This window comes from Phyllostomus hastatus, unplaced genomic scaffold (genome assembly GCF_019186645.2).
Source record: "Phyllostomus hastatus isolate PE091 unplaced genomic scaffold, TTU_PhHast_1.1 phas_contig_150, whole genome shotgun sequence".
Lineage (NCBI taxonomy): Eukaryota > Metazoa > Chordata > Mammalia > Chiroptera > Phyllostomidae > Phyllostomus > Phyllostomus hastatus.
Window position 1 is genome coordinate 22,914,670 of NW_025333611.1, and position 23,879 is coordinate 22,938,548.

General features: G+C 36.4%; 1 protein-coding gene across 5 annotated transcripts in view; it reads right to left on the reverse strand.

The window, feature by feature from the left end:
• The window catches only part of TCERG1 (transcription elongation regulator 1), a 60,983-nt gene that overhangs the window by 6,964 nt on the left and 30,140 nt on the right, over nt 1-23,879 (reverse strand). For 4 of the 5 annotated variants that reach the window (XR_006784189.1, XM_045825654.1, XM_045825646.1 and 1 more), the window contains 9 exons: nt 23,378-23,538; nt 22,149-22,205; nt 21,928-21,994; nt 19,294-19,429; nt 18,394-18,483; nt 10,531-10,649; nt 5,874-6,024; nt 1,850-2,014; nt 1,375-1,557 (listed from right to left, as the gene is read on the reverse strand). Coding sequence is in view for 4 of the 5 variants with exons in the window: in XM_045825654.1 (XP_045681610.1) it covers nt 1,375-1,557; nt 1,850-2,014; nt 5,874-6,024; nt 10,531-10,649; nt 18,394-18,483; nt 19,294-19,429; nt 21,928-21,994; nt 22,149-22,205; nt 23,378-23,538 (1,129 nt within the window). In the remaining variant the exon portion in view is untranslated. Of the gene's footprint in view, nt 1-1,374; nt 1,558-1,849; nt 2,015-5,873; nt 6,025-10,530; nt 10,650-18,393; nt 18,484-19,293; nt 19,430-20,803; nt 20,855-21,927; nt 21,995-22,148; nt 22,206-23,377; nt 23,539-23,879 lie in introns of all 5 variants that reach the window. The other variant, XM_045825668.1, reaches the window with a different exon arrangement.

Consider the following 23,879-nt stretch of genomic DNA (forward strand, 5'->3'; position numbering starts at 1 on the left):
GTTTGAGTTTGCTCTCGGAGAATGAGGAAGTTTGCCACTGTGGTGGGAAGTTTAAAAGCACTGTAGGTGAGGGACTAGAAGGAGCAACAGCAGGATTCTTTAAAAGGAAGTATGGTTCATTAAAGGTTAAGTTCGGCGAGGCTAGAGCCTAATTAGGGGGCAAGAGAGGAAACCAAAGCAGGTAAGGTAATACGAAGGCAGGAGAGTCAAAGAATGAACAGTCTTTTATATCATGCTAAGGAGACTGAAGACAAAATGTAGGCCTAAGCATAAGCGTAAAGAGAACCTTAACCTTCTGCAAGCACTGGGGAGAGTTGTCACAAAATCAGATCTGCCTTTTACAAAGATTCCTGTGATTGCAGTAAAGATGAATCTGAGCCCTGGCTGGTGTGGCTCAGTGAACTGAGTGCCGCCTGCAAACCAAAGAGTTGCTGGTTCAATTCCTGGTCAAGGCACATGCCTGGGTTGTGGGCCAGGTCCCCAGGAGGGGGCGCATGAGAGGCAATCACACATTGATGTTTCTCTTCCTCCCCTCTCTCTAAAATTAAATAAATAAAATCTTTATAAATGAAAGGGGGGGAAGGGAGGAAGGGCGTGCACAAGCGTGCGGGAGGGAGGGAGGGAAAGACAGATGGATTTCGGAGATGCAGAGGCAGAGAGGGAAATAAGGAAACGAGTCCATCTGTCCAGAGAAGAGAGAGGAAACTGAAAACTGATCAGAAGAAGCAAGGGAAGAAATCTAAAGACCTGACAGAAGTGATTTGAAAAGTCCCACTGACAGAAAGAAAAGAAACAGTAGGAAAGATGGCAACAAAAAAGGGGAAAAAATAAGCAGAACAGCAGAACAGTCTGGGACATTCACTGTAGGGACAACGCACCCTACATACCTCAACAACTGCAGGTAATACGGAACTATTTTCAAGAAAATCCCAGGTTATCTCCTGGGAGCAGCACACCTCTAGTCCCACATCTCACACCACCTCCATGGGCACTAAGTGGCCATCACAGTGATGACCCCAAACCATCAACAGAAAGGTCAGTTATGTCCAGAACACTCTGTTTCTTACTATGGCCTGTTGTGTTATAATAATTTAGGGTGACTTCCATCAAAATAAAAATAGAGCCTCAACACTGAAAGTCTATGACTTTTCATATATACAAAACATTAACTTCTGAAAATGTTAAACACCTACTACGGAGTTGCCTATTTCAACAGGGATAATACAAAGTACTCAATTTTAATATACTTTATAAATAAACAAATTGTACCACTCAATTTAAAGAATACTAAGATGTCCACTATGAGATCATGAAATAGATCTCTAACACCCAGGACTCGGCAGCAAAGACAGCAGAAGAGTTCTGCGTGTATACCATGTCAGACAGAAGGGCTTTGAAATTCTGGATCGCTTCTTCCCGCTTGTGCTGCTCCCTCTCTCGGTCTATTTCTTTCGTCTGTTCTGATCGAGCCTTCTGAACCTCTCTTTCTCGTTCTCGAAGGCTGGCCTCAATGCGGGCTTGTCTTTCAAGCTCCTTTTCTTTTTCTGAATCTAAATTCTGTAAAAGTGAAATTATGTTATGCTTTTTACCAATTGCATCAGAATGTTTCCATAATAAAACTCAGTTTGCCAAATACAAAATTTCAAACCTACTTTTTACCAAGAATACTATACACCTAAACACTTGCACCTCCTTTCCAAATCAACTACTAGAGATTCCCATATTAAGAATGTCAGTAAGAAAATTCCCAAACCTCCCACCAAACCCCCAAGCAGCAACAAATACCTTTCTAATGCAATTAAGGATTTTATTCTTCCATAGTTCCAGTACAAGTAAACACAATGGTTACCTTGGCTATTTTTTCTATGTACTGTTTGAAAAGGTCTTCTCTCATTGATGAACTATCCACCGCTTTGTACCGTGGATCACTTTCTACTTTGTCTTTTACTTTGCTCCATCGAGACTGACTGTCCAGGTGATGATTAGATAATAGTTCAAAGAAATCCGATTTAATCTACATTTCAAAACAGAATGAAGGAAAAACAATGAGAAATTCTCATATCTAAATGCTTACAACTAAAAACAAAGTTCACTTACCTTAAAAATGAACATAACTTTTTAAGCACACTTAAATAAGAATAAATTCTAGTAACAGTATTAGAATTGCTCTTTCATGAGAAATATAAAAATCAACATACATATGGGCTATCACTTAAAATATATACCAAATTCTAGACAAATCATACTCTCCAATGAAATTGTTCAGATATATAAAAAACTTTTATGTTGTCCATAACATATGATCTCAGAACTACCATGTTTCCATAAGGAAAATAAATTTGCATTTATTTTTAGCTAAAACCCAGCTGATAAACTGATAGTAAAGTCTTTTAATATAAAGCTAGTAAGAATAATTTATTTAAAAAAGATGAATAAAATTTTTGTTGAAATTAATAGGGGAATTTAGAAATAGTTGAGCACCAAGTCTTATTAACCATTATAAATCTGAAACTACTGTCAAATGTCTAAAAACAAAAAATAAAGTTTTATATTTTAGTTTCAAAAAAGAGCAATGTGTTTATCCTTAAATATAAGAAAATTATAGAATTTCTATCTTTGTCATAATTAATTACTAAAAAAACTATATTCAGATTTTCTGTACTTTTTAGTCATAAACACATTTGCCTTTACCAATACGTAACTAAGAATATGTGTTAATGAAATAACATACATAACAACTGAAGTATCAAATTAGTAATATTATACTAGAAGCATTAAATAAGATTAATCCTTTAGTACCAACATATACAATACTTAGAAACCCTCTCCCAAAATGTATTTATAAAGTTTTTTTTTAATAGGGAAAGGAAGGGATAAATGAGGCATTTATTTTTGGCACTTTTGAGGAGATGTTTTAAAGTTTAGTCTCATCTAAGTTTGTATTCCTCCCTGGGAAGACACCCAATTAGCCAAGTCATTTCTTCTGACCAAGTCAAGAACCTCTTCTTCACGCAGAGATTAAAAATGCTGCCTTCCCTCCTCACCAAGGGAATGAGAAATCAGGAAAGGAATCAGAATTTAAAGTGTGTGCACACAAAATAAATGAATCATTCCTCCTGTCTATTCCAACCCTCTCATTTCATCCTATAACCTCATTTCTCCTATTAGAGGACTAAAAGGGAAGTCGATATCCTTTCTGGAAAACCCTTGTAAGGTTCCAGCAAATCATTTCTACATTAGAGAATTTTTTAAAAGACAAAGAGCTAATCAGCTGTGGAGCTGCTCAACCTGGCTCTTGACTCTGTTTGGATTAGTGAGAAATACGCATAAACCCAGCATTTTCAGACAGTGACAAAGAAAACTACTTGATACAGCGGTGTAACGAATTTACTGTTCACCTTCTCTACCTTGTACCTAACAAGATGAACACCCAATCCTAGATGCACATGGTAACTAGAAGGCAAAATTTATAAAATTCATACTAAATAAAAACTTGCAAGCTTTATCAAATAGGAATCTTCCTAAGCCATAGGAATTTGTATCAACCAAATGATTTTCAAATACTACATACAAAACTTATAAAGTAAAAATTATCGAAGTTCCTAAAATGTGTGATGTATAGTCAAAGTAAACTTTAAATAAAACTTTTTTACCAAAAATGAAAGTACCTTACCATCTGGCCTATTTAATCTAATAGGGAGAAATAGTTTGCTTGGCCTTATGTACTATAACAAAAACACTTAAGTTGTTCAGCAAAAAATCTGAAAGAAGAGAATGTATAACTTCAAATGTGCTGTTCCAAAAGGTAAATTATTTGAACCACAATTTTATAAAAACTGGTTATAATTTTAATAAAAACTTGATGGAAGCTACTCTAGCAAATAAACAGTCTAGTAAAAATAGAGTTTTGCAGGTATTTTTTCATAAAATGGAAAATTACTGGTGAAGGCTACATGAAAATGCACCCTTTAGCCTGAAAATCCCCACTGAAAGGAAAAAAGAAAAAAGGATTTCACTGAAAGTCAACGTCGTTTACAAGCTTTGGATTCAGCAAGTAATTACCTTTGAACTTTTACTATGCAGCTACTGATTCAATTAGAGAATCACAAGAATAAGGAAAGAAACTCCAACATATCAGCATGATACTGGTACCAATCTTACTCTTCAATCATACGGTTAAAATGGGATTAAAGCAACAACAAAAAACATATACAACATACTTCATAAGATTATACAGAGGAAGTCATGAAGAATGTGATCAAACTTCATTAACCAAACACTGTAATACATTTAAACCCTTAAAGATGTTCTATGCTTTCATGGTCTAGTTAATAACTGATTTTGCATTCTTTAAATTGGCTGAGAAAGTTTTACTTTTTCCAAAAATTTAGTAACAGCACAAAACCAAAGTTGTAATTTAAAGAATTAACATTTTACAATCGAAAGAAAATAAAGCTGAATGTATTAGGTTGATTTAGTTGTAGTGTCTATTCAATTTCTTACTTTAACGGACACATTCTGGGCACAACTCTCATCCCTTCAATAAGGAAAAAGACTGAAGAAATGTAAGGTGCTAGAACCGCAGGAGGCCAAAGTCACCATACAGACAGATACCAATTCTTTCCTCACTAGGGAATCCCTAAACACTCTGCGTATCAGTGATTGACAGCTGTCAGACTGAAATGACTGACAGGCTGCACAGCACAAAACCGTCAAGTCTATCCACTCACTATAAAACAGAATTTATACAATAGTTACATAAAAAAAAAAGTGTTCAGAAAAAAACATTAGTTACATATGGAGAGAAAAACATTCAACTTGTAAAAAAGCAATCACACTAATCATACAATACCAATCATTTATTTACATGGCTTTCTTTAATCAAAAGTTATTACTATTAAAAGTCAAAAGTAGCAAGTAATTTATTAACATGCTTCTGCTATACCACATAAGTAGAATATGATTTTGCACATTTCCTCTGAAAAGCATAATCATTTTACACACACAAAAATGTTAATACTCAAATAATTCTGGAAAAATCTACTTTTGAGGCCAAATTTCAGGTATTTCTGACAAGTTATTTCATCTAACACTGCTGCTTTCTTCAATGAAAGAGGCTTTCTTCTCAACAAAAGTGGTATTACTTCCCTAACATTTAATAGAACTTGTAACAGTCTAACTTCCTGGAACAGGAGGCAATTTTAAGTGTCAAGAATGATTAGGCTTCAGAGGTGGTCCTTCTCCGTCGCCAAGCAAACAGGGACACTAAGGAGAGTGGCCGCATGCGTTGATGGTCCACACCCACTGGTGCCACCTCCCCCGCCACCCCTGCCTGTGCCTGCCCCCTCAGCGGTGAGCTCCTCTCCGCTCCTGACACTGCTGCAAACGACATTTAGATCTCATTAATCTTTAATCGCTGACCTTTAATTCTGATAAGCAATAATTTATACATAAGATATGTTTACTAAAAGATTAAAAGTCACTAAAATGCTTTTAGAGGGCAAAAAAGATAAAGAAGCTTCTGAAACTTAAATGTAACCACCTATAAAGAATCTTGAAATCTTAGCAGACACTTCGCTGGCTAGTGAACAGACAGGCCCAACAACCAGTTCTGGGTTTACCGGGCAGCTCAGTATTAATACAATTTAAAGCAAACCTATGTAGTTTAGTGAAGCTACTAAGATAAGCATTATGGAAGCAAAGAGGCAGAATATATACATATAAACAATTATAAAAATTAACTTAAAAGGCTAAACAGTAAATGTGGCTCCAGCTGTTTACACTCATGGATGATGTCAGAAACACAGCGCCAGCTGAGTCCCTTCCCTCTCCCACTCCCATCAGTCCTACCACTGGAGCCAAAACCATCTTACCTTCTCACCTCTGGTCTTCGAATCTTCTTTCTCTTTCTTCCGTGCAGCTGCCACAAATTCATTAAACAAGGCTTCTCGATCTTTCATCTTTTCAATTGCTTTGAATCTTGAGTCTTTAGCATGCTTGGCTGCAAATTCACTAAAAGTAGCTCTGTAACAAAATGGCAAGTGTGCTAGCTTTGGTAGAGCTATTTCTGCTTGTAGAAAGACATCGCAGTCATTTTTCCAGCAAGATTGTGTGCCAAAGAGACACAGTCCCAACCCCTGCTAAACAGCCAACAATGAGCTACAGAAAGGAGTCTAAAGGTAATGTGGTTAGAGATTTGTTTACTATCAGAATGGTAGTGGGAGGATCCACACACTGGAGAGCAAAAAATGCAATTTGCTTTAAGAGACTTAAAGAGCTCATCTAGCTCTATCCTGAGATGAGGCCGAGTCCAGCTTCTACCTCTTATTGAATTTGCTCTTCTTCCATAAGCAACTACAAAACGGGACAAAATACATAAGGCACCTGAGTTCAAGCAGTAGACAACAAACAGGTAGAGTAAAACTGAGGTAAGCCACACTGCCCTTTGCCTTGGGACAATTTCCCAAGATGCAGAGGACTAGTGTCCAAAGCAGAGCACAATGGTCCCAATGAGCTAGAAGCAGCAAAGATCAGAGTTTGGGTGCTAAAATGCTAGAGAAAGAAGCCATAGAAAGGGTGCCCAAGAAGGATGCCACATAGGATTCTCCATGAGTCCAGAGCAAGGCTGAGCTGTACAAAGGCAGAAAAAAGCCACTCCCTGTACCATGTTGCTACATGGTTAGGAGCAAAGGAGAGACACCAGAGACTGAGGAGTGCTGGGGGGAGGGGGACAGTATTAGGACAACAAAGATCAAAGATCCACAAGGGAGACAAAGTTGGAAAGTTAAGAGAAATGCCCTCCAGTTTCTGAGATCCACACTAATAAAGTATAAAATCAAACCTAAAATTACTGTGATGAGACAGTAATTGAAGAGTGAATTCACTCTTCAGAGGAAGATGACAGACTTGAGTCTCTACCTATTATTCAATTTCCAATATTCAATTAAAAATAATTGAACATACAAAGAAACACATAATCCATAGAAAAAAAGCTTAAAAACCAACAGGCATCAAACCCAAGGTACTCAGATGTTGTTGTGGGCAAATCCTTTAAAACTACTTAATTATATTGAAAAAAATCAAAGAAAAAATGGCTCAAAGAACTGCAAACATGCTGAGTGAACAAATACGCAGTCTGAGCAGATATGGAAAATATTAAAAAGAAACTGACACAATCACTTGATGGGCTTAACCCAAGAATAAAGAGAGTAGAGTAAAAAAAGCATCAGTAACTAGAAGTTAGAGCAGTTAACGATTATCTAATCAAACGAGGACACAGACATCAATGTATAGATCAAAAAAAGCTCAGCAAACACCAAGCAGCCCAAATACAAAGACGAGGTATATGAGAACTAATGAAGGAAGACATAAAAAAAACTTCCCTTATGAATAAAAGCAGTTACAAAACTTTCATACATTTGGATATATTTTAGTATTTGAGGCTTCTACTTTGTTTTATTTTTTATTTATTTAGAGAGAGGGGAAAGAGAAAGAGGTGGAGAGAAACATCAATGAGTGGTTGCCCATCATGTGTCCCCAACTGGGGACCTGGCCTGCAACCCAGGCATGTGCCCTGACTGGGAATCTAACAGGTAACCCTTTGATTTGCAGGCCCATGCTCAATCCACTGAGCTATACCAGCCAGGGCTGAGGCTTCTACTTTATATAATGATAATTCACTCATATAATAAACACTTCCATAGTTTTTAGAGGGGAAAAATAATATGCAAGCTTTAATTATAAAGAAAAAACCGGCTGGTTAACTTCAGAATTTAAAACATCAACTGGAGATTAGGAGCACTGCTCACAGGTAACAATTGCTATTTTTAAGCTTTGCTAAACAAAGGCAGAGTCTAATAATCTTTTATATGCAACTGATACTACTCACAGTTTCTAATTTCATTACGTTAATAATTTAAACAACAGGATATATCACAAAGCTGGTTTGAACAATGGATATGTAACCATAATGAAATTCTAAGGTAAAAGTGTATCCCACAAAAGGTACCATATGTAGTCCATGATAAATCAAGCACCTTGCTTTAAAAATTTTAGGACAGAAAAAGCAACACTATGATTAAAGAAAAAAAAAACTTTCTTAAAAATGTAAAAGTAACATGTAAAAATGTGAATTCAATTATTTTATACTTACATTACTTTTAATAGGTAAAATAATTAATATTTTACCAGAACAGACTAAAATGAAATTTTAGCATTAAGTTGCCATAGAGATGTTTTTATGTGACTCATCCTTTAACTCCAAAAAGTACTACATTATAAATAAAAGACTTGAGTTTATGGTATAAAAATCCTTTTTGGGGGGGAGGGTATAAGGGGGGGTAGATATTGGTGGGTGGTAAAGAATTAGGAAAAATACAATGATCAGGAGTTGACTTGAAATTGTATTAAAAAAAAAAAAAAAAAAGACAAAGAAGAGACAGGCACTGAAGTTAAAGTAATTCTCCCCACCCATTCTTTCCCTTGGAATAAGTTCCAGTGCTTTACATCTATAAACTCTACTAAAGAGGCTCTGGCTCGTGTGGCTCAGTGGTCTGAGTGCCAGCCTGCAAATCAAAGTGTCACTGGTTCAACTGCCAGTCAGGGCACATGCCTGGGTTGAGGGCCAGGTCCCCAGTTGTGGATATACAAGAGCCAACCACACATTAATGTTTCTCTCCCTCTCTTTCTCTTTCCCTTCCCCTCTCTCTATAAATAAATAAAAATCTTAAAAAAAAACAAAACCTCTACTATGGAGTTTTTGTGATGGTAGTCTTTTCACAATTCAAAAAGAAATTTAGATCAGTGGGCAGTATTTTCTCAATTTTCAGTCATTCCTCCTTATTTTCCACTACTTACCAAAACTGGTTCTAATCTCTAAGCTAGCATTAAATGTATCGATACAGTAACACGTAACAGCACAATGCCCCAGATGCTAAGGCTTCTAGTTATGTGCCTGGTGACTTTCTTTTCTGGAGTAAGCTGTGTAATTCAGATTGCTCTAACAAGTTAAGTTGCTCCAAAAGAACATCAGGACGGTACTGAGATACAGCAACACTTAATCTGTCAAATCCACAAAAGGAAAACACCTTCAGAGTCTTAATTATTCCCAGATCCATGAAAGGGATAGTTACATTTTGCTGAATCATTTGAAAATAAGATGTAGGCGCCATGAGACTTCATCTATAAATATTTCAGCGTGTATCTCCTGAGAGTAAATACTTCTCCACAACCACAACACTCAAGAAAAGCATACTAATTTTTTAATATCATGTAATAACAATCCATATGCAAATTTCCTCAACTGCCTCTAAAAATGCCCTTTACAACCCAGTGTCAACTACTGTGATCCATGAACTCAAACGCACTCTCTGGATTAAGAAAAAGCCGGAGCCCCACTGGTGAGTCTGAAAATCGATCACCCCTTGAAGACTAATGACTTTTTTCATAGCCACAAATCCTCTGTTAGCTTTATTTTCTGAAATTTGTATTAATGCCACGGCAGGTTTCTCTTCATAGTTCAAATACAAAATTATAATACCAAAGATACTATCTCAAGCAACATAGCTCCACTGACAAAAAGAACCGTTTAAAACAAGATGAACTTATAAAAAGTGTTACTTAACCCAGAGACTCCATGAGTCCAAACTATAGTTTTAGAAATTCTCCATGTTCTGGGGTGTTCACAACCACCTACTACTACAACTAAGGCAAAAATAAGAAAGTGATTCTCCCACCCGGACCGCCTGTGTCATACTGGAGTTTGGCTGAAATCCCACATTCACGCATGCAAGTTACTTAATTTGCTGTCTTACTTCCCTTCTCTGTAGGAGAGGTATGACATGGGCACCTAAATCACTGTGGCTGTTTTAAAGACTGAATGAGATAATATATGTGCCTGTGCACACACAAGCACTTGAAGATATATGTATACATATGCACCTAAAGTGCACAAAAAAAAATACCCAATAACTGATGTTATTGTTGTTATAATGCCAGGCACATAAGTTAAAATGTCTCATTTTCTTCAGCCCACTACATTATTCACTACATATTAACAATCAATTAAAAACACTGGACAAAACTATAACCCAGACACTTACAAAACTGCAAGGTCCTTCACCACTTCAATCAAAATAATATCCCTCCCTGCTCTGCAATTTATTATATGTAAAACTTTAACAAGATAGGGACAGCCTTTCTATGATTTACCAGTTTCTAGGGATGAAGACTTGTTCCCACAGGAACACATTTAAAACAAAGGTCTCCTTCGGAAAAGCAGTGCCTCTCCCAGAGCATCAGGGATCCCTCCACAGGACACAGATCAGGGATGAAGATCAGAAAAGCAGAAATCAGTGATCGTATCCAAACCTCCAAAATAGCTCACATATATGCATATATACATTTATACATGTAAATGTATACATACACATTTATACATACACACATACATATATATGGATACAAATTTTAAACTGACCTTAGGAGAAAACACACACATCGTTTGACAGTGGGCAGTAATGAACCACATACCTTGGATTAAATTTTGCTTCTTCCATCATTTTTTTGAAATCTTCCTTGGCTTGCATAATTTTGTTTTTCTTTTCCCTACGTTCTTCCTCCGCCCTGGTCTTTACATATTGATCAAATACCTGTCACAAAAATAAACCAATTTGACAAGTTAGTCATTCATAAAGGTAATTTAACTACCAAACTATGGAATCTATAAAAAAATACTAACTCATCTCTGCCCAATCTATAATAAGAAAAGTATAGGCAACTCCATTACATGCAGATTATCTATAGCAATCTCACTTTAAAGCTCTGTCGACAGTATTATAAAAGCATACAACCTTCTGCTTAGGCTTCCAGAATAGAAAAAAGTTAAAAGCCTCTTTAATTTTTATTTTTCCTGATTACATATTGAATACATTTATTTAAAAAATTTCAAGCAATTTAGAAACGTTTAAAAGAAATCACAATCCTATCAAATCCCTTCTAGAAAAAACATTAATAGTATGGAATCTATATTTAACTTTATTTCTCTGCTTCTCTTTAAGACATAATTTTCACCAAAATAACCATGCTTTACATCTATTCTATTTTTCTCCAGTTTTTATTTTTATTTTTATTTATTGAGAGGAAGAGGGGCAAAAGACAGACAGGCACACATTGTTTTTTTTGTTATACCCATCTGTACATTCATTGGTTGATTCTTGTATGTGCCTTGACCAGGAATCAAACCTGCAACCTAGGCATATCAGGATGACACTCTGACCAGATCAGCTACCTGGCCGGGATTTCACACTTAATAATTTATAGTCAAAGCTAACTGAATATGCACATCTATTTCCTGCCTTCTACAAACACTAATAAAATGATGGTAGAGGGATTTCTTTTTTAAAGTTATAATAAGAACAAGGAAACGCAAAAAAGAGAAACAGTGACTCTGGAAGATGGAAAGCAGACAGACGAGTTGTAAAGGATTTGGCAGACATGGGAAAGCTGACCCTAAACCAGCAGTGATGAAAACAAAGGAATTAATGAAAAACAAATTGTTTCTCTGAAAGACCAAGCAAGAACTTCTAACGTATCCTCCCACTTTTATTAAAATCACTGGATAATTGGTTTAAAAAGAAATAAAAGAAAGGAAGAGAGGGAGGTAAGGAACTCTCATTGTTATTATTATTAAAGAACTCTCAACAGCTCAGGGATTGGGGGCACCACACACCCACAGAGGTGAGAACGTGGAACTGCTACAATAAGGCTATTCAGGAAGCAGTTCAATCCCTAGATCCCCTTTGCCAAGTTTATGCACCTGGGGGCACTGCCACTCCTGAACTTCATCAGTAAAAGGCAAGTAAGTGCTTATTCTCTAGAGCAAGTGTTGGCAAATCATGGTCTGCTGGCCCAACTGGCCTGCTGCCTGTTTTTATACAGACCAAGAATAGCTTTGACCTTCTTGAGGGGTTGCTGAATAGAGAAATAGAACTTTTCATGATATATGAAACCCAAATTTCAGTGTCCATACAGCTTTATGTGAACATAGTAGTGTTCACTCCTTTACATACATCTGTGGGTGCAGTTACACAATTGTGAAAGAGATCGCAGGAGGAACATGAATTAGGAATGAAGCATACGAAACTGAGAACATAGGGAACTAAGGAAACATTTACATATTCAATACATATTACGACACAGCTCCTGAGCTCAGAATCAGAACAGCAAAAATTGTCACTCCACCTGTCACGACCAGAAGAAGCTCTTACCCAGAATCTGACCAGCCTAAAAATTACTTGCTCCAGGGGATCCTTAACAAACCCTAGAGCAGGAATTCTCAACCTCAACATTTTTGACATTTTGGGTAGGATGATGTTTGGCAGCACCCCTTCTGCTACCATAACCAAAGTGCCCCTGGCCAAGAACCACTCCTCTACAATAAAGCCCCAATCATAAGAACCCAGCTAGAGCTGGCACTTCAGCGCTTCACTCCGAATCTTGAGCAGTCAGAGCTGATAAGACTTCTAACGCAACACTCCATCTTGAACAATAGAAACCAAAACAGAAACACCTTGGTAGAAACAAAGACTATGCAGGAAAATGATATTTTAAAAAAAGAAGGCAAAAAATTGCAAGCTATCTCACAAAACTGAGAGCGAAACCACAAAACAAGAACACTCAACAAACAACTCCTAGAAACAAAAACATGACAGAATTAAAAAATCTAATTGAAGAGTTAGACAAAAAAGGTGAGAAAATCATCCACAAAGTTCAAACAATATGCAGAGGTAGAGAAAGAAAAGGTAAGAAACTTTGAGGACCATCCCAGAAGGGCAAAATCTGTCCCAGAATGAAAAAAATAAAAGTTAGAAGCAAATCAAAAAAGTAATGCAAGAAAACCTCCCGAAACTGAGAGATTGTGTTTCCACATTCAAAGAGCCAGCATATGCCCAGTACAATAGGCCTTTCCACCAGGGCACGTAAGCACCATGAAACTTCACAACACTGAGGACTGAGGAAAGACCTGGCAGGCTCAATAAACAAACAGGTCCATACACAAAAGAACCAGTGAAAACACCACCAAAACCAGAAGCAGAACAATGGCTTCAAAATCCTGAAGGAAAACATTTCCAACCCAGTCAAGCAATCTCAAATTAGGATACAAGAAACACATTTTTAAGTATGTAAGGCCTCCACCATTTATTTCCTATGCACGTTCTCTCAAGAAGCTACTATAAGAATGGAACACATCAAAAAGGAATAAACCAAGAAAGAAAGGACTTACGATGTAGGGAACAGGTAAACTCCCCCTACTTATCCTCTTAAAACAAAACAAAACAAAACAAAACAACCAAGAGAGATGAAGGAAATCCCCCCAAGATAATGGTAAAATGCTGTCATCCTCAAAAATGACAGCTGTGTATCAGGTGCAGAGGGAAACCAGTCCAGATGGAAGTCAGAAGGCTCTGGAACGTCTTCAGGTAGATAAAATTGGGGCAAAACTCTTAATATTTCTCCTAACATACCTTACAGAATTATTTGGCTCTCTAAATATGTACATGTGTGTATCTTTGGAAAAGACAAAAAATGTTTTCTTTAAAATACTGCTGGCACCTTCCCAGGTCAGTCTAACATGTACCCACCTATCTTCAACAGCTTTACAGAAATGTCTATAATTATCTCACTGGTCCCCTGCTAGGCAGGTAGGTCATTTTCAATACTTTCTAAATATAGCACTGCAGGAAATCATGAAGTATTTGCATGCTGATGGGAGAGGGAGAGTTGTTTCTAATTCCTCTCTCCTTTCTCAGTACATACTTTCCCACTTATAAAAAAGTATTAAGAAGTTTCTCTCGAGAAACTGGAGAAAACTTTACATCTCACACCAAGGTTAGGAATCATTCTCTAAGAAGAACATCGCATAGAAAATCAGGAGTTCTGTTACACCTCCAAGTTCCTCCTAATTATTGTTCATTCTTCCCAAAACACTTAGCTTTATGTTCTCTGTTTTAAGCAGTTATTTTCTTATAACATGAACTTATGAACAAAATGTTATAGAAGTTAAGTTTTAAAAACAATTCCTAGTTCAGTTCACTTGATAGGCATAATCAAATACATAGACACATACTAAAGAGCTATATACTGTTTAATCCTCCGAGGAATGCAGCCCCGGGGGTGCTGGTAATATTCCATTTCTTCCTTTTCCTTAAAGCCACTTTACTGAAGTATAACTGACCTACAAAAAGTTATACATATTTAACCTGAGTTTGGAAGTAAACACACATCTGTGAAACCGTCACCACAAGCTGTGACGTGAACATTCCCATCACCTCCAAAAGGTTCCTCCTGCCCTTTTTATTACTGTGTTTGATAAGAACACTTAAGATCTATGCTCTCAGCAAAATTTTTAGTGTACAAAACAGTACTGTCAACTACAGGCAATATGGTGTACAGATCTCTAGAACTCCGTCATCTTGTACGACTGCTTTTATTTCCTGAGCCTGGTAATTAATTACATGGTATGCTCACTTTGTGAAATTAACCCTTATGATTTCCCAACTTTTTTATATGTATATTTTTCTTCACAATATAAGTTTACAAAATATGTGTGTGACACTGTGATATAAGAAGAAAATATATAGATTTGGTCTGTCTGAGCTCCTGACCAGTGCTCCTAAAATGCCGTATAATTTCCTAGGTGATCTGGTTTTTTGTCCTGTTCCTGAAATAAGGGAGAAAAAAAATAGTCCTTCATTATTCATAACAAGCCCCTTTCCACCACAGCCAAGTTTATGTCAATGAAGTGATTTTGGGAAAGCCTTTAGATAACCACAGGACAGGGGCTGGTACTGACCATGTAATCAGAGGGATGGGACCTTCAGTCCACTCTCAACCTGCAGGGGGAGGGGCTAGAAATCCACAATGGCCAATGATTTAATCAATTACGCCTGTGTAATGAAGCCTCCATAAAAATCCTAACCAAAGGCGTGCAGAGAGCTCCTGACCTCCTGACAATGAACACATCCACATGCTGGGAGTGGGGCATGCCTCAACTCCACACGGACAGACCTTGTCCTTTGTATCTCATCATCTGCCATTCATCCTGTATCCTTAGCATATCCTTCACTGTAAAATAACCCAGTAAACAAAAGGAAACATTTCCCTGAGTTCTCACAGCAAATTAATTAACCTGAAGAAAGCGTCATGGGAACCCCGGAAACACAGCTGAGTTAAACAGAAGCGTAGGTAAGCTGGGGACCTACAATTTGTGACTAGTGTCTGAAGTGGGATCACTCTTAAGAGGACTGAGCCCCTAATCTGTGAGGCCTGATGCCTACTCTGGTAAACTGTCAGAATTCAATTTAATGGCAGGACACCCGGCTAGTGCTCGGAGAATTGGTTGGTATGGGAAAGAATGTACACACTGTTGTCTGAGTATTCAGTGTATAGAACAACAGTCTTTCCTTTCCAACAGATCTCCATTATTTGATTGTCACATCAATGTAACTCAATTTATAATTTGATACTGATTAGGTAAACAGTGGCCTAGATGAAACAGGTGACAATCATGAGTAATTACTGGTGTATTGGTAATGTATTGCCATACTGCAACACTCTCAATCTTAAAGAGCTCTGAATAAGGTACACTATATGAAAACACTTAATTTTTGAAATGTTAGCATAACTTCTTCCTACATCAGAGCTTAACATCCTGCATGGAAATGGCCTGGTTATTTTGGAAAATGCCACACATTTTAATTTGTCTTAACAAATAAAAATGTTTCTGATCCCTTAAGTAACCTTTTATCAAAAACAATAAGAAAAATTAGAAGTTAAAATTTATGGTAACAATGATATAAAATACATCTTTTATTATGATGTGTGTGTATTTATATATATTCTACAGATAACTAACAAGACTGAAAGAGATGTAATTTTACATTGAGGTATTTTCAGTGAAAATTAAGTTTTTTAAAATCAAAGCACAAATTTCAGATATGAAGTTATCATGTGCAAATATGTAATCTCGTACTCAATTACCTTCTCCTTGATTTTATACTCCCAAGAGAGTATTTCACAAAGTACTGAAAAATATATGTATTAAACCCAAATGTTAACTTCTCCTTTCTCTCATTTCTTATACTCAAGTTATACAGTAACAAAAAACTTCTACTTGAAAGGCCTGATAACCTTTAAGTAGAGTTTTTATTCAAAATAGAACAATGCTTAACACTCTATTTAAGTGTAAGGAGGTAACACTATCATCTTACAAAATATTTCCAAATCTGCCCTGGCTGGTATGACTCAGAGAGTTGAGCACAGGCCTGCAACCCAAAAGGTCCTGAGAACTGACAGGTCTCTGGTTCAATTCCCAGTCAGGGCACGTGTCTGGGTTGCGGGCCAGGTCCCCAGTTGGGGTGTACAAGAAGCAACCGATTGATGTTTCTCTCGCACACTGATGTTTTTCTCCTTTTCTCCCTCCCTTCCCCTCTCTCTAAAAAAAATAAGAATCTTCAAAACATTTTCAAACTTCAGAAGGATTTTAGTTCCCAACATTTACTTGTAATTCCACTCAGTCAGAAACTATAATACTCAGTGCCATAAATATTCTTAAGTGAAATCATAAAAAATTTTAAAGTCTTCAATATTTAGGTTAAGCATTGTTCTAGGAATTACACTTAAAGCAATGCATAAGACAAAGTTCCTCCCCTCACAAAATTTACCTTCTACAGAAGGAAAAGACAGGTAATTTTAGACAATGAGAGCTATGACTGCTATAAGATAGTAAAGAAGGCAGAGAGACAGGTTGACCTGAAGGCATTTGAGTACCTGAATGAAATGACAGGCTCGCTGTGCAAACACCTGAGGGAGAAAACATTCTAGGCAGAGGGAATAGAAAGCACCAGAATGTGCCTGAGTGCCTTGTCCAATGCATATCAAGACCAGCTGGCTAGAACAGATAAGTTTAAGAAAAGGGCTTCAAAATGTATGCAGGCATAAGTGTATGCACAATCTTACACGCCATATAGTTCCATTCTGTCCTAAACACAATGGAAGTGCTGCACAGATTTTAAGCAAGTGAACACTGCCTTAAATTGTCACTTAAAATTCAAAATCAGTCTAGCTGCTGCGTGGACAAAGAACTTGACTACGGAGGAGCAAAACCGGAAGGCAGCAGGGAGATCAAGCGGAGGCTCCACAGGTGGCGACAGCTGATCACGGTGGCTTGAGTTAGGGTGTTTGTGGGAAACAGTGAAGGGGTGGGACTGAGAAAAGTTTTTAGAGGGAGATTTGCTGACAGACTTGAAATGTACCTTGAGGACAACTAAGGAATTACGGTTGATTTACAGGTTTTGATAGGGCCATCGACTCGGGTGAGAATGAGACCGTCACACACAAATCATTTGTTTTTTTTTTCTTTAAATACTGTGCTTGAAATGCAGATGATGAAAAGATATTTGGAAAATCATGTATTTCTGTTACAAGTACTAAAATATATGTCTGGCATACTGTAAATTTCCTCTTTTCATAAAAACTCTCAATTAGGCTTACATGCAGAATAACACAAACTGTGTACAGAATTATTCCAACCATTAAATTACAAACATGGAAGATGGACACTACTGTTCCCAAATGAAATCTTGTAGCTCAACAGCTCTGTAGCAAGTGATCCAACATACTCACCATTTTTTTTACAGAGACCAGTGGAGAGGCAAAACAGGTAATTCAATAATTATACAAGTTGGAAGTGTGCAATGCTTTAGAGGAAGAAGCAATCACCGTGAGATGATATGTGTTAGTGAATCATCACAAGAATAAATGGCAACAAAGCAACTCGAGCTCAGCAGAGACCCCAAAGCACCCATTTCTCTAAGCTTATGGTAAAAAGACATTTTGAAAGATGCCACTCAGATATCGGACTTTGTGTATGTGTGAGGGACGTAACATGCTCTGAGTCTTTTCTATCCTCAACACACACACACATCAGAAAGGCTATAAACCCATGTTCAATGCTGGTTCTATCCGTTAGGTAGAATTTTAAGTAGCCTTCTTTCCCTTTTTACTCATCTATATTTTGCTGCTTTTTCACCCCAAATCGGCATCATTTTCAAATTAATGAATGCACTTGAAATGAATTTTGAAACCTTCTTAGATATGATCTCAGTGTATACAAGGCATGAGGATAAAATGTTCATGAGGCAAGACCTTTGTCCACACACACAAACATGTCCACACACGTCTGCAGCAGAAATGTCCACACAGAGGAAGGATGGCTGGGTTGTAAGATATGACTGTGTTTTTTAAAGCACTGTGTTAGGAAAACGAAAAAAAAAAAAAAAAAAATTATACTGGCAAGTGACACACATTTCTTACATAATGTTATTTTCCTTTTACCTGTTTTCTCTCTTTAGGGTTGAGAAGTAAGTATCGAGGATCAAAAACTATCTTGTGCAACTCCTTCTCCCATGTTGAAAACGCGGACACCTTTAAAATAAAAAATGCATTGCCCTTCATGATTAAGTTGGCTCTAAAAACATAAAGGTCATATAATTTTGCTTGAAATCTATAGGACATCTGCTTAAAAGGAGACATCATAAAAACCATCCTGAAGTTTCCATCACTAATAAATGACAAGCAGTGGGAGGTGAGCAACAGCAAATTTCCACACTAATTGGCTCTGAACATTTCTATATTGTGTAGAAATAACACACACCTAATCACTCATTAAAATAACCACTACTGTGTGACATTTCAAAAATCAGTACATCAGAAAAAGCCTTGAAGATCTGTATTTTAATTTTCAATGCTTGCTCCAATCTTGTGAACAATATCATGATTTAAAATTGAACAATTTTACTTATTCAAATGAGTCTGTGAATATAACCAAAAGAAACCCCTTCTCAATTAAGCTTCATTAATAATAAGATCATGAAGTACCAGTTCTTTAATCAAAAGCCATTCTTAAGATATTAAAGGAAGAATTATGTATACCTTACCTATTCCAAGTACTCCGTCATTCTGCAATGTTAATATTCGTCTTACATTACTCACCAAAATTTAATGACCCAATAAATGTTAATGTTATTTGTACTTAAAAGGATAGTAAATGGCATTAAGTTAAACATGATAAAATTAGCAAGAAAAAGGCTGCCTGAAAAGATAAAGTCATTTGACAGGCTCCCCTTACCTCCCCCCCACAGCATGAGCACTAACCTTAGATTTGACCTTTTAGCAAGACATATTTATATTACTTATACAAAACAGAAATATCTCCCCCAAAGATTGTTTTCTGACCCCTCTCTCTAGCAGCATGTCCTTGAACTGCTTCATTCGGGCCTCCAGAGGGACAATGGCCCTTTCTCGGGCAGCTTTAATTTCAGCTTCCATTGCAGCTTCTTTGTCTGAATCAATGTCTTTATTATCGTCTCGCCTATAAAAAATAAAGTATAAGGCATCAACTGACAAAATATTAATTAAAAATCTTACTAAAATCTTAAACAGAATATTCAAGACTCACTACTAAGCAGCATATTTTTGGCAAAAACAAATTATATTGAGGGTATCAAATGAACTCTAAGGGATAAGCAACTTTCTGTTTATAATAATAAAGTTATAATAAGCATCTAATGATGTTACAATGGCTACATTGTAGGAAAAAATACATACTTTTACTCTCCCTGACACTAGATAACACAAAATGAACTACCTTACTTAAAAAAAAAAAAACACTTATCTTACACTGCAGTAAAACTCTATGTGTTAGAATTAAATAGCACAGAATATTTTTAGTTCTTGAAATGATATAGAAAAAACAGTATTGTCCAAAATGCTTTATATTATAAACACATAAACTATTTTAAAACTCTAATAAAAAACTGGTATAAGTCTTAGTCATCTAAAATATTTCTTTGGGAAGTAAAATTAAAATAATCTGCAAATTTGGCCAAGTGGATGGATATGTGTGATATACACCTTACCTACCTGACATTTTCTTTACTCACTTTCTGGGTGGTAAGTTGAGAGTTAAGTTGAAGAACAGGTCCCAGAGAGCAACATAGGCCCCGGAGTAGTTAGGTGGAATTAGAACTGTTCATCAATGACTAAACTACTTCTTGTTCCTCCAAAAACGCACCTGGGGGCTAAGGGCAACCCTGCTGCTGTGTGGTGCTCAAGTGAGATTGTGAACATGAAACTGGGTGCCCTCTCAAATATCTACACTATGAAGGAGGCCCGTTTATGTGAATAATCAAAAAAATTTTAATTCAATAATAGTTTGTGTTTGAGCAGATATTCCTTCTTAAATATGATCTGCTAAGTATAAAAACAAAGGTGGTTCATATTAACTTCATAAACTTAAGGGAATTAGGAACACAGAACATTAGAAAACTCAGAAGTGAAAGAAGCCCAGGAAATTTAAATGAAACTAAGGCTAACTGACAATTATGGTAAGTGAGAGATAATTAACAATTTGAGGAATAAGAATAAAATAAAAACAAAACAAAAAAAGAACAGAAGACATAATCCGTGACCTGCAGGAACTTAGCGAGATAGTCTGTGACCTAAGATGTGCACAAAACAAACAGGTAAAAGCAATTTGCCAAACAATATACTCTCTTATAATAATTTATTTAAATACTATTTAAATAGAGTTAAAAGACATCCAAGAAATATAAATAATAAAAAACAAATAACCTTTATAGAATTATACTAAATAAAAATGTCACAATACAAACTATCACTATCTATCTCAATAAAAGAAATAAAGAAAAACTAAGCCAGGAAAAACAGGCTTTTAGCTTTGTACCTAAATAGAGAAGCTCGGGCAATCCACATAAAGGACTTCTTTGACATTCTCCTGATAAAAGCAGTTAAAAACCTTACAGAGTTGTCTATAAGAACAAACAATTAAAAACAACCTAAAAGTTTAACATTGTAGAACATCCAAAATTATGGTACATAAACAGAATGAATACAGTCATTTACAATTAAGAAAACAAATTTCTTATTCTAGATTAAAAAAAATCAGTTGATTACAATTAATAAAAATACATTTGGTCAAGAACTAAAAAGTTAACTGGAAAACTGAAAGCAGCTGTGTTACTATGGGTGGTTATGAGTGACTCTTTAACACTTTAATTTCTTTAACACTGTGGCCAGTAAAGACATTAAAAAAACAAACAAACAGCAAAACCCTTGTTAGGGGTTGTCTTACTGGGTTTTTCTTTGCCATAATTTGGCTGCATTCAATCTGTCCTTTGCAGATAAGAACTATGATAAACCAGTCCCATGTCTTCAAACCTTCCTTTTTACACTGCTAAACGATGGTCCCATTCTCCCCACCCTGCTCACACACACATACCGTCTACCCGGCCCTTCCACCCCCTCCTAACTAGTAACATTCATATTTTACCCAACTCTACAGCACTGGCCAAGTTCATGCTTCCAATTAATAGCAGTCTCTTCCCCTCAGAATACTTTCTAAGCTTGTGGGTTTTCTCTTCACCAGGCAAAATGACCACAAATTCAAGGACTAGGGAAGTGACAAGTATGTAAAAAGAGAGAAGTCTGTGTGTCTCTATTTAAAAGCTACCTAGAATGGAGTCTGTTGGGATCTATATTAGGGAGAAAACTTACTTTTTAAAAAATCCAGGCCTAATGAATGTCTGAAAATAATTTATCAACTAATTCCTAAAATGTCATTTGGCTTCATAATACATAGTTCAATTACCAAGTCTTTTTTGCAAATCTAGCAACAGGAGGTACACCATTTCTACACTCTTAAGCAAAGCTTTTAAATATCAGGCCTAAGAGAGCAATCATCACCTCTATCTCCTAACATCATACACATTACCTGCCCCCAATCACAGCCTAACTATGATCTAATCAACGTTTAAAATCTACCTGAATTACATAAACTGTATTACTTACTTCCGTTTTTTGGCTTTAACAGGTTCATCTTCATTAAGTTCTTCCATTAATTCATGTTCTTCTTTAACTGTAAGATAAATTTTAATTAACCTCTGTCAGAATAAAAATAAGCAAGCAAACAACCGAAATATTTAGGTGTGATTCCCTCTGCTAACCACTATCAGAACACTTGCTTTAACAGGTACTACAAAAAAGCTGCAATTTACAGTTAGTTCACTTACTTGCACTCATAGAGAACTGCCACTTTTGGATGGACAGCATCGTTGGGGTTGGGTGCCCTGGCAAAGACATTTCAAATATTACAAAGAATAGTTATACCTTACACAGTCTTCTTAAAAAGTTACTGTTTATATAAAATATCCATCCCACAACATGTAGTCCTCTTTGAAACATTAAATAAAGAATGGTAATTCTATACCTCCTCTATTAAGCCTCCCTTTACATTAAATATTCATTTTGAAATGATTCTTTGATGCACATATTTATTAAATAGGTGGACTGAATATTTGAAAACAGATTCCTAAAACTCCCTTGGCATGACTCTATACCGCGGTTATAAAGTATTATCAGTATCACAGCTATACAGCAGATATTGCTCAAGGGGAAAAGCAGGGGCCTAGTATTTTTAGCACCAGGTAGGCAAAGTTTGAGAAATCACTTGTACGCAGAAAATGTTAGCACCACACACACACAATCCATTACGATTTCTCAATTATTATAAATGACACATATTAAAGCTTTACTTCATTTGAAGTATGTACAATATTAAATGATTCATTTATCGTGCTTCTATACTACATAGGGGGATTCCCTACAAACACAATCATATCAATACAAAAGCAAACTACTGATAAAAAATCTGCAATAAAAATTATTTACAAATATTTGTCTTCATTATATATACTGGAATGCTGTCAGAACACGAGGTAGATGAAAGGTACTCTCTTAATAAGGTTCACATGTTCTATGTACCCAGGCATAAAGCTTACCGTCCCTAAATTTCACCTAGCTTAAAAAGCTAGTAAGCTTCCGTGTTTTTACAAAATCTTGTTTTTGTATTTTGGAATATTTTAGTAAACAATATTTAAAAAACATACAGTTTGGTTATTTCAGAGAGTCACAAAAGGTGCTCAAAGGCTGAGGATTGCAGTGTTACCAGTCATCACAGAACACCAGTGGTACTGACACATCCTACACAAAATGAAATCTTGACGAGCACAAGAGGAAAAAAACTACACATATAAATATTTTACAAAACAGCAATTTCATCCGAATTCTCTATTTTTTATATTTCTACTACTGAAGTCAAACTAGCATAACAATCTAATTTCCATTTCTCAAGTTTCTTATGTTCCTTGAAGAAAAAGTTTTTCTAAATGGCCTCCTATTTTCTGTTAAAATAGTAAATCAATGTTAATATCAGAGGATAGATTCCTCATTTAAAACTTACTTAGCTTCCTCATTTCTTCCATTCCTCTTTTGTGAGGGGGCTCCTGAATAATTTTGTCAACATCTGCCCTTCCAATGAGGTCATCAGGCCGGTCCCACATGGAAAGCCGGGTGGTCGGGTTATAGAAGAAGACCCGCTCATCGCCAGTCCAGACGACACACCTAGGAAGTGGTTCAAGTATCACTGCCTTACGTTATGGAACACATTTTACAGCCAAGTCTTTCACTGCCATCCTGTCAAAGGAGACGGTGGTGGCGCAGGGGAAGGACATGCTCATGTCACTAGGAGTGACTTAGAGAACCAAACATGGCTTTTAGGAGAAGAGAGAGGACTAAGATTAAAACAGCAGTTTAACAAATTGAAAAAACCAGGAAAAGCAAAGCAATTTGTGGTCAGAGTTTAAAATGTTCAGGAACTCAGTCGCGCACACTCAAATTGAGAATGCTACATTTTAAAGTACCAAAGGATAAGTTTCATGGCAACAACTAATGCAGTTACTCAG